The sequence below is a fragment of the Amborella trichopoda genome, chromosome 9 (assembly GCF_054954075.1).
Source record: "Amborella trichopoda isolate Santa Cruz 75 chromosome 9, AtrichopodaSantaCruz75HAP2 v2.0, whole genome shotgun sequence".
Taxonomy (NCBI): Eukaryota; Viridiplantae; Streptophyta; class Magnoliopsida; order Amborellales; family Amborellaceae; genus Amborella; species Amborella trichopoda.
The window spans coordinates 57,384,633-57,398,852 of record NC_142344.1 but is presented as its reverse complement, the minus strand read 5'-3'; the positions used below and the strand labels follow the sequence as shown (position 1 = coordinate 57,398,852).

Here is a 14,220-nt window from a genome sequence, read left to right as displayed (position 1 = left end):
GTGAGAGAACTTTATTATAAAATCCAAAGAGTATAAGAAATATCATAAAAGGGGTTGAAACTCCTTACAATATCAAAATAATATAAATTACATTCTATGGCTCTTAAAATTTTATATTAATTAGGTACGTCTTCAATAATAAATATTTAAAATTTTCAAAATTGCCTTTATTCTGTTTTGGTCTAAGAAGGGTGAGGACTTTAAACTTTCCCTTAACACGTTTCATGCCAAGGTAAAGGAGCTAACGTAAAACTTTACCAAAACTTATTATGACTCCTAAACTTACAGCCCCAATTAGTTGAGAAAAGATTTTGACGAAGATGATGATTTGGTCTTAGGAAGCCTGAATAATTAGAGGTACTTCAATAATCTTTCCTCAAAGAGATATTAACCAAATATATATTTTTTGGGGTAAATCGGTGAAGGAAAAGGCCTTCCATCCATTTTCCATTAATAGAAATAGACATATTACAATTCATTATTTTACAATCCTATAATAGGATAATTGTACAACATCATGATCTAAAAATTAGGGGTAAAATTATCAAAATACCCTTAATTAGCTTTCCAACACCGAACAAGGGTGATTTGAAGAAATTTCAACATCTTTTGAGGATATAACTCATTGATATTGAATATAAAACATACTCTATATTGTAACTTGCAATCTTTTGATCTCATTTAATGATATTTTAGAGACTTTCATTCCTTAGTGATATTTTAGAGACTTTCAACCTTTTTTGATAATTGCCCCATGAACTTTTTTTTTTCTTTTTTTTTTTTTTTTCTTTTTTTCTCTTGAGAAAGGGCATAATGAAAGCACTCGAACATGCATGTGTTTGTGGAGAAACATGACGAAATATTATGCCAAAAAGAGAGATGGAGAAGGACCTCTTCCCCGCCCCTTCGCTTTCTTAGGGTCCTCATAAGATAGAGAAAGGACCTCTTCCCCTCCCCTTCCCTTTCGTAGGGCCTAATTAGAGGGACAACTGCCATTTTTAGGCAAGCTGAACATCACTGCCCAGCGTCGCTATTGTCCACCCAAGTACAAGCATGCCCTAAATGACCCCACACCTTCAAAAATTCCATAAAGATAATTAAAGGAGAAAAATCACCCTAAGGAAGAGTAGGGATGAGAATGGGTTGGATTGGATTTGGATTTGAATTTGGATCCACTGAGATCTGGAATTTGATCCGAAAAGTATTCATCGGATCTGGATTTGGATCTTGATCTGATTGGATACATAATATTCATATTTGAATGTAGATCCAAAAATTTTACGAGAGATTTGGAAATGGATCCAGACCCTAATGGATCCAAAAAAAAGTATTATATATATTATTTTATAGGTGCAGTATGTATAGAGACAAGGCTCTAAACAATCAAAGTAAACCGCACCTTCAAATAGAGTTGAGAAATATGATTTCAATACTGAAAATCTTTGTGATAGCCAAGTTCAGCTATAATTATAAAATTTAAAGCTTCAAAAATAGTGTAGATCGAGCAGATCTATGAAAACTTGAAATTCTTGAAAAATAATGGTCTAAAAATGCGTCACAGGATGCACTATTTCCAAAACTTGAAATCCATTGTTTTTCTCATGTCCATGCATCTTGATGTCGAGATGGTCAATTTGAAGATATTTAGGCATCAAAACAACATTTTCTAGTGAATTTTTTGACGTGGGCTCTAATTTGATTGTTCAGAGCCTCGGCTCTATATAAACTTTTTCCTTTTTTATATCTATAAAATAGTATATAACAAAATATTCTATACAACATATATGTATATAAATAAAATAATATATACTATTTTAATAACTTGGTTTGATGATCCAAATCTGACCCATTGGATCCATACTTGGATATGAGTAGGATCCAAAATTTGGGTTTCAAATCTAAATCAGGTAAATTCTCACCCATAAGGATAAGGAAGAGAGAGAGAGAGAGAGGCACTTTGGTAATTGTGGGAGCACCTAAGATGGTATTTCTAGTAAAAAATCTCACAATTTGATATTTGATGTGGATGAGGGGTGTGAGCATTTGGTACATAATGTATTAGCATATGAAATATGAATAAATAGGTTAGAAATGCCAATCTCAAGATTAAAATTTCAAAAATATGAAAGATAAAATACTATTTAAAAGAAAGATAAATGGGATTTAGGTAAAATGAAAACCTTGTATTTTGAAAATTTTAAAGAAAACATGCAAAAGTAAATGTCTGCATTTCTAAAGCGGGAGACACAAATGTTGTATTTTCTGCGCCAAGTTTGTTTGCAAAGTGGTTTGAAAGGGTACCCACTACCCACCCCTAAAATGGAAGTATACAAGGCTATAGTGTGGAGTGCTCCTTTCTACCAATATATAGGTTTCATCACTGCAACTCTCGAAAATACAGATTAAGGGAACAAAGCCCATTTTCGATACACAAGGATTACCTCAATTAGTTGAGAAAAAGCTTTGACAATGATGAAGATAATCTTTATGTAGAGGAGGTATATGAGAGTCAGAAATGCTATTTCGAATTTTTCGTGTAATTTTTATACAATTTAAAAATACACATATTCATGTTATGTAAGTTTTACTTGAACATGTTTATGTTCCCATTTGTGCTTTTCGCTACATAGTAAGGTGGATGTTCCATAATCAACAGCATATCATAATTTAGGACGGGCAATAGGTGTGAGCGAGGCTGTTGTTAGCCTTAGCCGACCCCCTTGGAGAAGCTCGGCCCTCGGACCACATTTTGCAATCATACTTGGATTTGATATAACCTAGTGATTTAAACAACACTGGATCGACACGGAATTGTCCAGTCTGACACGAGAATAGGTCATCCTGTATATAAATAGAAAAACAGTCTAGTCTAAAAGAGAACTGGCGATTCCGCACACTAAAACGACAATTCTCTACAGTAAAATAACAATTTGGACCGCTGATTCATACCGGTTTTTAGCTGGTTTGCTATTTTTCACATGTTTTTTTGTCAATTCACTATGTTTTCTACGCAATAAAATAACAATTTAGATTGCCGATTCATCGATTCATATCAATTTGTAGGGTGCTCGATCCAGGTCATCAATCCATTTTTCAAATTACTAAACTTACCAAAACCAAGCCAAGAGAGAGTTAAATGGCCGAGAGAGAAAAACTTAGACATCTGAGATAGTGTAGAGAGAGAAAAATAAGAAAAAATGTTTCATGTGGGTTAGACTGCATTTCTATAATATGCGGTCCAGAGGTATAAAGCATCCATCTTAAAGATGGATGCAAATAGATCGTCTACCTAAAACTAATTGTAACTAACGGTCCAAATGTGAATGCAAATAGATGGTCTATCTAAAACCAGTTGTAACTAACGGTCTAAACGTTTTTTTAATATAATTATTATTTATTGTTTAAAAAAAAAATCATATTCTCTGGACTTTATTATTAAATTATATTTAAAATAGATATTTATTATCAAGCCAGCATTTTTACAGTATGCCAAACCGTGTCCAAAAACTAATAAAAAAAAAGGGAGTATTTTATAAAAAAAAAAAAAAAAGAGAGAGAAAAAAAAGGGAGAGCAATATAACCAAATGAAACAAACAAAAAGGGCGAGAGAGAGAATAATAGAAAATGGATATTAATACCCAAATCTATAATATTAATACTCACCGCGCAAAATCCAAAAAAATCAACATCCTATTATTAGAAACCCTATTTTCTCTCTCTCTCTAAGCTCACTCTCTCTCTACAGTCTAGCTCACTTCTTTCCACTGTAACAGAGAGCGAGAAAATGCGTCTCGATTCTCAAGGCATAGGCATAAGGGGGGCATTTTGCAGAGCTTGTCCCAGAGTGTGATCCCTACAAACCCCACAGCTCTCTCAGAGAGGACCACCCTTTCTCTCTCTACGCCGCACGCACCCCCATGATCCCCGACCCCTACTCTCGTAGAGAGACACAGAGATCCCCTTCTCTCTATTTCAATAATTAATCAAAATCACACCACCGGCGTCAAATCTGGCCGCTCCTCCGCTGATTCGGGCGCCCCCTCTTCACTGCTATTTCAAGAGAGAGATTTGCACTCTCTCTCTCTCTCTATCTTTCTCCTAAAAGGTTAAAAACCCGGGGCCTCTAATTTTAGAGAGAGAGAGAATAAGATCTTTGCCTGAGATCCCTCAAAACCCTAAAAATGGTGCAAATATGAACCCCTCCTTTAATGGCAGCTTATCCGCTTCTTATTGAATGCAATAAAAAGTGGGAATAGTCCTTATCTTCCCTCTAAACCATTATCCGTTGGTCCTGAAACCGCCTGTTTACCTACCCCCTGTTTTCGTGTTGCTTCGCCTCACATAATACTCCTCTCTCACTGTGACCATACACTTAACACCAGCTGCTCCCTCAATACGTCTCGAATCAAGTACCCTAGAAACCGCTTTCATTTGCGCTGCAATGGAGTTCGAATATTTTTGATGCTTTTGTTTAGCAATGTGTGACGATGTCTGATGCTTTTGGGCTTTGATCAGTTACCACTTTCATTATTTTCTGGGTAAGTTTGAAGGTTTTTTATGTTTTTGGACTTTCAATCCATGTCCCATTTTCATTATTTTCTCTTTCTGTAACTTAATAACCTTCGAAGATGTCTGATGATTTTGTACTTTGATCGATTGTTTTTTTTTTTAGTGGAAGGTTTATGGTTTTGTGATTAGCTTCAAAAGAAAATTTTCTTCTCTGAATCTTGCTTTTCACTCGTGCAAATAAGCTTATGCCATTGTTAACATTTCCAAGCTTTAGGAACTTTGGTGGTTTGGAGTCTCTTGATGAAATATAAATGGGGCTAATCCTCAAGGAAAAACCATGATATTTTATCTTGTATGGTGTTTTGGTGGGTTTCAGATCTGCAACTTTTTGGTGCAATGGAGCACGAAATGGAGCTCATTAACCTTGTTGGAGCTGAACAACCAGTGAGGAAGAGAAATGGACGAGGGTTGAGGACCCAACAAGCAGGGAGAGGCTTTTGCCGTGGAAGCTAGCTCTGCTTTCTTTTGCTTTCTATTTTTTCAGAGAAGAGTTCAGTAATAATAAAAGCTGATCAAGTTGAAGACCCCCCTTTCCCCATTGCTGCTTAAAATGAGTTCTCCTGTTAAAGAGACGCTTAAAAGCCTCTGCAACAATTATGGGTGGTCTTATGCTCTGTTATGGAAGTTCAAGTACCTCGATCCCATGTAAGTCCACCTACATTTTCTGCTGTTGTTTTTATGTGGTCAAATGCGTGAATCTCTGCTTCTGGAGTGGATTAATTAGTACCAGTTGGGCCTGTTGCGTGTTGAAGTGTCCAATCTAAATTTGGCCTGCACTCTGTAATACCCAACAGTTGAGTATTAATGGTTTTCTGGTTTTTAGCATGGTTTTGGATTTTCACTTTTAGGAAATAATGTCCTGTCTCTTTTTTGCTTTTCTTATTTGCAGTTTCCTCCTTTCCTTTTGTTTGAACCCTGTATAACCATTATTGCTGCTGGGTCAAAACTTCTACCTGGTTTTAATAACTCATTTATACGTACTATTTTGTGAATCTGCTCTTTTCTTTGCCATCCCATCTTTGAGAATTTGTTTTGTGAATTACTTCTTAGTCTCTCATCCCATTTTTTAAAAGCTTTTTTCTACCCCTTCTTGTTCTTACATGATGGAGCTTCTAAATATAGTAATACGCAACCGGAAATCCATGTTCACCCAGCTCACCTTTATTGTTGTTTGCATAAGAGTTCATATATAAGAGACTGATTGTGATCCTCTGATTGTGATCCTTTTTCTAAAAACAAAAACAAAGAAGGTAAAGAAAAAACTGGGCCTGACTTCTGGGTCAATTCTATATTGGAATCTTGTTTTTCCAATCTTAGTATCGCAGTCTGCAGAAGAAACTCATTCATACCAGATATGATATGATTCTCCGAGAAACTGGATAAAGGGTAATTCATATTAGTTAAAGAAAAGGAGAAAAAAGGAGTCTTTAAAAGAGCCTCAGTAAAAAAACTCCTCTTTAATTCATACTAAATTTGGGGGTTGTTGATGTCTTGCACAACAGGTTGGTGATGTGTGAAGACGCCTATTACGCGTCACCAGAAGATCAATTAGAAGTCTCCAATTGCTCCTCACTTACCACAATCAAACCCAGACCATCTCATAGTTTCTCAAAGGATATTATTGAAGCTCATGTCAAGTGCGAAACCGACAACGAAATTGGTTCAATGGTTGACAAAATGCTCCATCAAGTCCACGTGGTAGAAGAATGGTATGTAAAATCTCATAGAGATGATTCCATGTTCCTTTTGTTATAGACAAAGGTTAAAGAAATCGCAGACAAGTCTGAGCTGGCTCGATGCCCTAGTGAGTTCTCATACAAAGCCTCATGAATCACCACGAGTGTCCAATTTTCTTCAAGGAAACTAGTGATTTCTTTGTTTCAAAAATCACCGGTTCAACTCAGCACTTGCCCGGTTCAGGCCGCTTGACTCAGTCTAGGGCCCTGGTGGGCCCAGCCAGATTGGTGTTTTTAGATGCTGTTCTAGACAGATAGTGTTGCAAACTTGATTGTCTGGAAACTGGTGTATGAATTCCTTATTAATTTACACAACTGTATTTATGCCTAGTGCAATTTTGCTATTATAGTCATGAAATTAGGGCCTGTTAGCATTTATGTGATAGGCTCTTCTTGGAGTAAAATCCATATAATGATAGAACACCTTTTTGGGAAAGATGGTCATGTTGGGGATATCTTCCCTTTCTCCTTGAAAAGGACTGGATACTCTAGGTATCCCGGTATCCCCAAGCAGCGTGTACGGCATAGCATGTACAGTGCCCCCTTACACGCACGTGCAAACAGGCCCTTATGGTACAGTGGAGCTGAGGGGGAATAAGATTGGTTTGTTTGCTTTTATTCGTTCCGAGATATACAAAAAGGTCTTGCATTTGTAATTATGGTTGTCCTAGCATTTAATTTTGAACTAGTTATCTATAACTTTTCTACCGAGTCAATACTGTCTAGATGCAATGAGTTTGACTTTCTTGATTATTATTATCTGAGATTTGATTCCTTGTAGGAACTTTGAGATGCCATCAGTTTGAATTGTTGGATAGGTATTGGCACTATCAATTAGGTTGAATACCCTGATTTTGTTCATGTACTATTTTGCAGCTTAATTGGGCATGTTGCTCATACTGGAAAGCATCAATGGGTATTCCAGGATAGCTCCACTGAGAAAGGAAGTTTAGCAGGCTATGCTGATCAGCAAGCTCACTTCCAAGTATGACTGAAAACTTGTTTGATAGTCAACTTTCCTTTTTCGCAAGGGCACATGTATTGCATGCGTGTCTTGTAAGCTGTTCTTCATGCAAATAGGTGTTAGTCTGGCTAGAGATGGATGCATTTAAAAAAGCATGTCAGCACCTCAAAGACCTTTTGGTTCCCATTTTCCAAAAATTCATCTCTCTCAAGTCTTGGATGATATCAATATTTCCGCATCTATTGTTAGGGTCATTTAAAATAACTTCATTATTACAACTTAACAGTAAAAAATAAATTAATTAACTTCATTATTACCTACTTCCAACTTCCGTATGTTCACTAGTAATATATTGGAAATTTTTCGAATGGTTATTTGCTTGGTTCCTGTCTTTTAACTATTATTATTATTTACCAATCGGTCTAATGTTTCCTGATATATGTTGTTTTCTTGCAGAATGTTACTGCATTGAGTCATCAGTTTTCAGTTGGAATTAAGGTGCGTCTGGTTCTTTTCACTTTTCCTGCTTTCGCCTTTTCTCCCTCTGAGCGTCAGCCCTTCACTTCATTTTTTGTGGGTATTGCTTATATGTGTTCGTTGGCTCTGGCAGACAATTGTAGTCATTGATGTGGCCTCACTTGGAGTGGTTCAGCTTGGTTCAATCAAGAAGGTCAGTAGTTGGAACTTGGAACAGACCAAACAAAATGTAAATGATGTTATATGGTTGAAGTTGATTGTGGATTCCCCTTTCCAGTTAAGACTTGATTATTGCAGTAAAAACTTTTAATTGATGGACCTTCTTTACCAAAATCACCATATAATCACTAAATACACCTACACAGGTAAACTGTGTTTTCATTAGGATGACCACTTGGTTTGCTCATTGGGAAAATAACGTTTTGCTTTAGATACTCCTTTTTTTTGACTGGTCCCAAAGATTAAACAGCAAGAGTTACTCACTGGCATCCCTCTTTATGAAGTGAGAAAAAATTTCGGTTTGGATATCAGCTTTTTCTTAGCAGGCACTGGTTTTCTATACTTCACGACATTCATTACGCCCTAAACTAACCTGTCCAAGTTAAGGTTATAATTTAGTGGTTATTAATAGAATGGTGCTTTCTCTGAAGCAACTTCTTGAAAAGACTTTTGACAATGTTGTTTCATACGTTCTCCGAAGCACCATTTTGAACAGATCACCATTGTTTCTTTCCTTTGTAGTTATGTTTGTGAAGCATATCATATCTAAAGCAAAACACAGGTCATCTTCATTTCTTAAACTATGACAATTCAAATTTATACTACCATCTGTAATCATGCTACTTTCAGCTTCTCTACATTTTACCCCTGCAGTCTTAAGACTATTATTTTGTTAAAGTTTTGTTAGCTATAGATTTGATTCCTATATATACTGTTGCACATGGTAAACCTATTCATTGATGCCCTCCAATTATTTTGATTGCAGATTATGGAAAACAAAGAGTTTATAGCCCATGTAAGGAGTTTATTTCTACAGGTGAATAGCGTACAAGAGGTTCTCTCTGCGAGTGCACAAAAAGCTTCAAACCCCACAATTCATGCTATTGCTACACAGAGAACCTCTGCCTCTGAAACACCCTCTCGAATATCCAGTTCCAAACGAGATTGTGCTGTACCTCTATCCTTTGGCCCCTTCAAAGAGATTGATGGAAAGCATTCAATCACTTTGACACAACCATCCAACTCTGGCATTATCAAGCCTCAGAAAGGCATAGAACATCAGATTTCGTCATCAAGAGTAACATGTACGTCTGCTCATGTAGACATCATCTCTGGTTATCCAAACATGGAGTCAAACATGAGAAATCTCAGATTGAATCTCACAAGCCAATTACCAACTTCCAAGACCGAAGCTCAAGTTATCATACCCTATCCTAACTTGAATCTACTTCAAGACATGCCACATTTTAATCCAAATCCTAAAATGGATATGGTGCAATCGGCTTCATGCTTAGCTTCTGAGGCAAATTGCTATGCCTCTTTGGCTTTGTTGGAGCAAGAACTTAGGTCTAGAATGAAACGTCAAGAAGATGTGAATATGTTCTCTGCTATTACCACTGATAGCTGCCTTTCTCAAAATCCTCTTCCCAACTCTCAGGCAGAGAGCATTCCAAGTTTGTCCACGTATGGCACTGTTGGGTCATTTGATGCTGGAAATGATACATGCATCCTTGAAAGTGATAGGCCTTATTTGTATCCTGGGAAACATGTGGATGCCCAGATTTCTTCTTCACCTTTTCAAGGGATTGAATGTACAGGCTCTGGTAACTCACCCAAGGTATCAGAGGACTTAAGACAAAGAAGCAACAAACCTTCTCTTTCTAGACAAAACCTAGGGAATATCGGTAGTAGCACATGGACCCCTGGACAGCCAGAACAGGTTGGTGATAGCTCAATGGACTCACTGGGTAATACCATTTCTCAATGTCTTGGCATGGATTCTCTATTTGGTTCAATAGAATCACAGGATCAAAATTGGCTGAGGGATATGCTAACACAAAACACACCTCAGAGCAGCTCCTTAACCAGCTCGCATCAATTAAAAGAAAACCCAAAACTCAATGCTCATAATTCTGATGGGGTCCGAGAGACCTCTTCGAATGGTCCCATGCTACCATTTGGGGTTGATGAGCTCTTTGGCACTTTGGGTTGTGATTTACGAAACAGTAGTGAACAAGCGCGTTGGGACAATGTTCTACTGCCCACAGCGGAAGGAAATCTCCCCAATTCGAGCAATGGTGTCTCAACCAATTTCTCAGAGTTGGATCTGAGCATTGTACCTGAGAATGGTGACTTTTCAGAGAATAGGTCTGGAGATCTATTGGAAGCAGTAGTTGCCAGTGTTAGCTCGTTTTCTGGTAAGAGTTCTTGTACTACCTTGACAAGGTCAGGGAATACCTCTCTATGTAGCAGTCAAGTACGCTCATCTGTTATCTCAAGAGAAAATAGCATGGTATTGGGGTCAGAAGGTACTGTTTTCACCGATTGGAATCTGGGTAAGGCCAAAAGTGATATCCAGAGTACTGGCCTCTCGATATCTCGAGTTACCTCATGGATTGAAGATGGTCAGAGCATGAAAAAGGAGAGTGCCATTATTGGCCAGCCCAATAAGGCAGATGAGCCTCCGAAAGTGAGTAGGAAAAGAGCTAGACCTGGAGAAAGCACACGGCCAAGGCCAAAAGATCGTCAGCAAATCCAAGATCGTGTTAAGGAGTTACGAGAGATTGTGCCAAATGGGGCAAAGGTACTAACTGGCTTTCATTTTTTTAAGGTGCTTGCTTATTTCTCTAGTGATTTCCTTATCCATATTTCTGAAACTCTTAAACAAAACAGTGTAGCATAGATGCTCTTTTGGAACGTACGATCAAGCATATGCTCTTCTTACAGAGCGTTACAAAGCATGCAGACAAACTTAGGCAGGCCAGTGAGCCAAAGGTGAGGAAAGCTTTTCAGTTTGGTTTTTAGGTTCTAATCCTATCACGGTGTTCAAGGAAACAAAATTAGATTCTTTATGTGACTCATTTATCTCAAAAACTGCATCTGTTTTGTTAATGTCCAGATGATAGGCAATGAAAGTGGCTTGGTACTGAAGGATTACTTGGATGGTGGTGGGGGAGCTACATGGGCATTTGAAGTTGGGTGCCAATCCATGGTTTGCCCAATTATAGTCGAGGATCTTAACCCTCCCCGCCAGATGCTTGTCGAGGTAACCTTTTTCATACTCTCATTGGTGGGCTTCACACCTCCAGGGGCATTCAATCCCCTGTTTCATCTTCTATTTTGTTATCCGTATTATTTTTCGACTCCCATTGTACATCAGGCTATATTCCCTTTAACAAGAAAATATCACGTAGAATCATAATCTTCTAATATAATTGCATTTCTGAACAAACCCAACTTGTCAAAATTTCGCAGTCTTGAGTCCCAACTGTTTCACTAATTTGTTTTGATGAATATATCATTTGTGGTTTTGTGAAGGGATGTCTAAATCATTTACATTGCAGATGCTCTGCGAAGAGCGAGGTTTTTTCCTGGAGATAGCAGACATAATCCGAGGATTTGGACTTACCATCTTGAAGGGGGTTATGGAGTCTCGGAATGATAAGATATGGGCTCACTTTGCAGTTGAGGTAATCAAATTGCACCATACTTTAATGGGGTCCTTGGCATATCCTTCTATGGTACTCAAATGAATGGTCTCTTTGTTTTTCTTGACCTGTAGGCTAACAGGGACATGACAAGGATGGAAATATTTCTCTCTCTAGTTCAACTCCTAGAACAGGCCGCAAAGGGCACTGTGAGTTCCAGCCTTCAGCTGCCTAGAGTCATTGGGAGTGGAAGTCATTTATTTACTTCTTTTCAATCACCCATTCCACCCGCCATCACCTTAGCCGAGAGGTTCCATTGAGCGATCAACTCATCAGTCACAAAGGTCTGATTCACAAATGCCTTGAGTGGGCATCTCGTATGTTCCTGCCATGACCGGCATTCCAGCTGCTGAATTCAGATCATCCCCTGTACTTTGTCAAGTTAATGTAAGTCCTCCAAGTTTTTCACTGTAAGAGAGAGAGAGAGAGAGAGAGATAGAGAGAGAGTCTTTATGATATATGTTTGGTGTGGCAGGTCTTGGTGATGGGAGATGGAGAGAATGAGTGTGGAAATATTTCAAAGGATTTGCAGGCGCTTTTCTTTTGAACAGTTTCCAAGAGGTTGAAGAATGGAGGGGATAAGTTTATCAGTGAAGAGTTTTGAGGTTGGTTGCTTTTTGACCCTGAGACTCATGCCTGGCCCTGGAGTTGTTTGCTGGCAAAGGAGATGGCTAATGGGAGATGTTTGTGTCAATCCAAAGCATAAAATGTGTATAGAGAAAAGTTGGAACTGGTCTCCTATTTTTGTACTTGTTTTATATATGGAAGTTGATAATGGTTTTCTGTCGTGGTTGCTTAAAATAGGACAATATCCTTGTCTTGATATTTGAGAGAGAGAGAAAGAAGAGGATATTCTTGTCTTGATATTTGCATTCCAGGGTATAGACTGCTAGAGAGAGATGTATATTCTTGTCTTTATATTTGCATTCCTAGCCTATAGACTGCAGCTAGAGAGAGAGAGAGTGAGCAGCTAGAGAAAGGGGGGATGGGATTCAGTTGCTTCTGTGGCAACCATGATGATTTCAGTTTGAAACTTCAGGAAAACAAAATGATTTCAATATTTAAAGCAGAGCCATTGAACTGCTTTCAAGACTATTGCACTAAAAACAATGAAAATCTTCAAGAAAAACACATCGATAGAGGAAAGTAATAATTTCAAATAATAATGATTTGAATGGGATTATTGGAAAGTAAGAATGGCCGAACAATTATTCTATGAGCCAAAGAGCTCATCATCTGTGTCATAGGAGGGACTGAGAGGAAGCGACCTAAATGGCTGAGAACGATGAACAATTTTTTTTCGATATTTTTTATGTATTTTTGTTTTTAGCCCTTGAATGAGAACCACATGGATGCAAATTTCCAATCTATCAATTTCTCTTTTTTTCCCCCAAAAAATTCTCTAATAAAGCTGGTTTGTTCATTTTTTAATCGGCGGCAGGGTTTATATTAGCCTATATGATTGCGGGCATACAAGATGTTTTTTTTCATGTATGTGGGCATGCACGTGTGAAATTCATATAAGCCCTAAGATTTACGAGAAAAAACAAAACTGCAGTTCAAAGCCCCACTTGAAAAATGCAATTTTTGGGCAGAAAAATCCTAAAATTGATGATCTCTCAACCTCCACAATCCTAGATGAAAAAAAATAGATTTTAAGTATAAAAAACAGCGCCTCATATAATATATTATGGAAAAGCTTTCTATATTCCCCTGCAACATAGAAGTTCTATCCTCCCTTTACCATCCAGCTATCCATTTTTTTATCAAGAGAGTCACTCGCCATTTGATCTTAGATTTGACGTCTCAAAGTATTTTATTTTTAGTATTTTTAATACAAATTTTCTGAATATGAAATTTGGTATGTGCCATCTTCTCATTGGGGTGCATCTATAAAAAATACTAACAATAATTTTTTGATAAAAAATAATGACCAAAATACCTTTGAAGCTTTCAGGTGTATTTTGGTTATTTTATTTTTTTGAAAATATTTTTTTTATATTTTTCGTTAGTACAAGTTTAATAGAGGAATGGACGTCCAAAATTTGGTATAAAAAACGTTTATAGAAAAAACATTAAAAATGAAACAGTATAGAGACGTAATATTATGATTGGGGCAATCTTAACCCTCCATTAAAAAATGGACGGTTGGATAAGGAGGATAGTGTAGGGAACATAAAAAGCTTTCCTATATATTATATGGACCGCCTGTTTCATATTCATACATTCACAAATTTACTAAGTTTGCACCAAATTTAGAACTTCAACTCTCTAAATCAAACTTGGAAATAAAATTTCAATCCAACACCAAAAATCTGTGGTGCCAAAAGTTCATTTCTAGTGAGATTTACCATGCAGCTTTACTTTTTAATATAAAGCCCAAGCCTTAATATAAAGGATGAGGTTTGTATAAGGTGTCTATCTTGGACTATAAAAGTAAGGCGCACCTTTAAATTTGCGAAAGATGTAGTTTCGGCATTTGAAAACATTAAGACGGCTTGAAAATCCATGTTCAACACTAAATATGAAATTTAAAATCCCAAAAATGATATAAATTAGGTAGATTTATAAACACTAGAAAAATAGACAGTCCAGATAACTTGTTACTAGTTGTATTATTTTTAAGATTTGAAATTCTTATTTTTATTTATATGCATAAATCTGAGATCAAGATTATCAATTGGATGTTCTTGCAATTTTGGAACACTTTTTTCAACTGGATTTTGTAGGCGCACCGTACTTTTATATAGTATAAATGTGCAACCTT

At 37.1% G+C, this 14,220-nt stretch overlaps 1 protein-coding gene across 2 annotated transcripts; it reads left to right on the top strand.

Annotated features, from left to right (window-relative positions):
* The first annotated feature begins 3,680 nt into the window (after positions 1 to 3,680).
* Positions 3,681 to 12,254, top strand: LOC18447679 (transcription factor EMB1444). Of its 2 annotated transcripts, XM_006857772.4 has the most exons (12): positions 3,681 to 4,538; positions 4,886 to 5,214; positions 6,072 to 6,278; positions 7,182 to 7,290; positions 7,726 to 7,767; positions 7,880 to 7,939; positions 8,732 to 10,549; positions 10,639 to 10,740; positions 10,865 to 11,011; positions 11,310 to 11,435; positions 11,528 to 11,840; positions 11,929 to 12,254. In XM_006857772.4, exons 2-11 carry the CDS (start codon positions 5,120 to 5,122, stop codon positions 11,711 to 11,713), a joined length of 2,892 nt encoding a protein of 963 aa, XP_006857834.2. In that variant the 5' UTR covers positions 3,681 to 4,538; positions 4,886 to 5,119; the 3' UTR covers positions 11,714 to 11,840; positions 11,929 to 12,254. The 2 variants fall into 2 exon arrangements, with proteins under 2 accessions (XP_006857834.2, XP_088702184.1); XM_088846058.1 differs by lacking the exons at positions 3,681 to 4,538; positions 4,886 to 5,214 and adding an exon at positions 5,601 to 5,819.
* The last annotated feature ends 1,966 nt before the right edge of the window (positions 12,255 to 14,220 follow it).

Coding starts and splice junctions, on each gene's coding strand:
- LOC18447679 (XM_006857772.4), top strand. CDS start 5,120: ATGAGTTCTCCTGTTAAAGAGACGCTTAAAAGCCTCTGCAACAATTAT. Junction 6,279..7,181: donor GTCCACGTGGTAGAAGAATG/GTATGTAAAATC, acceptor ACTATTTTGCAG/CTTAATTGGGCATGTTGCTC. Junction 7,940..8,731: donor AGCTTGGTTCAATCAAGAAG/GTCAGTAGTTGG, acceptor TTTTGATTGCAG/ATTATGGAAAACAAAGAGTT.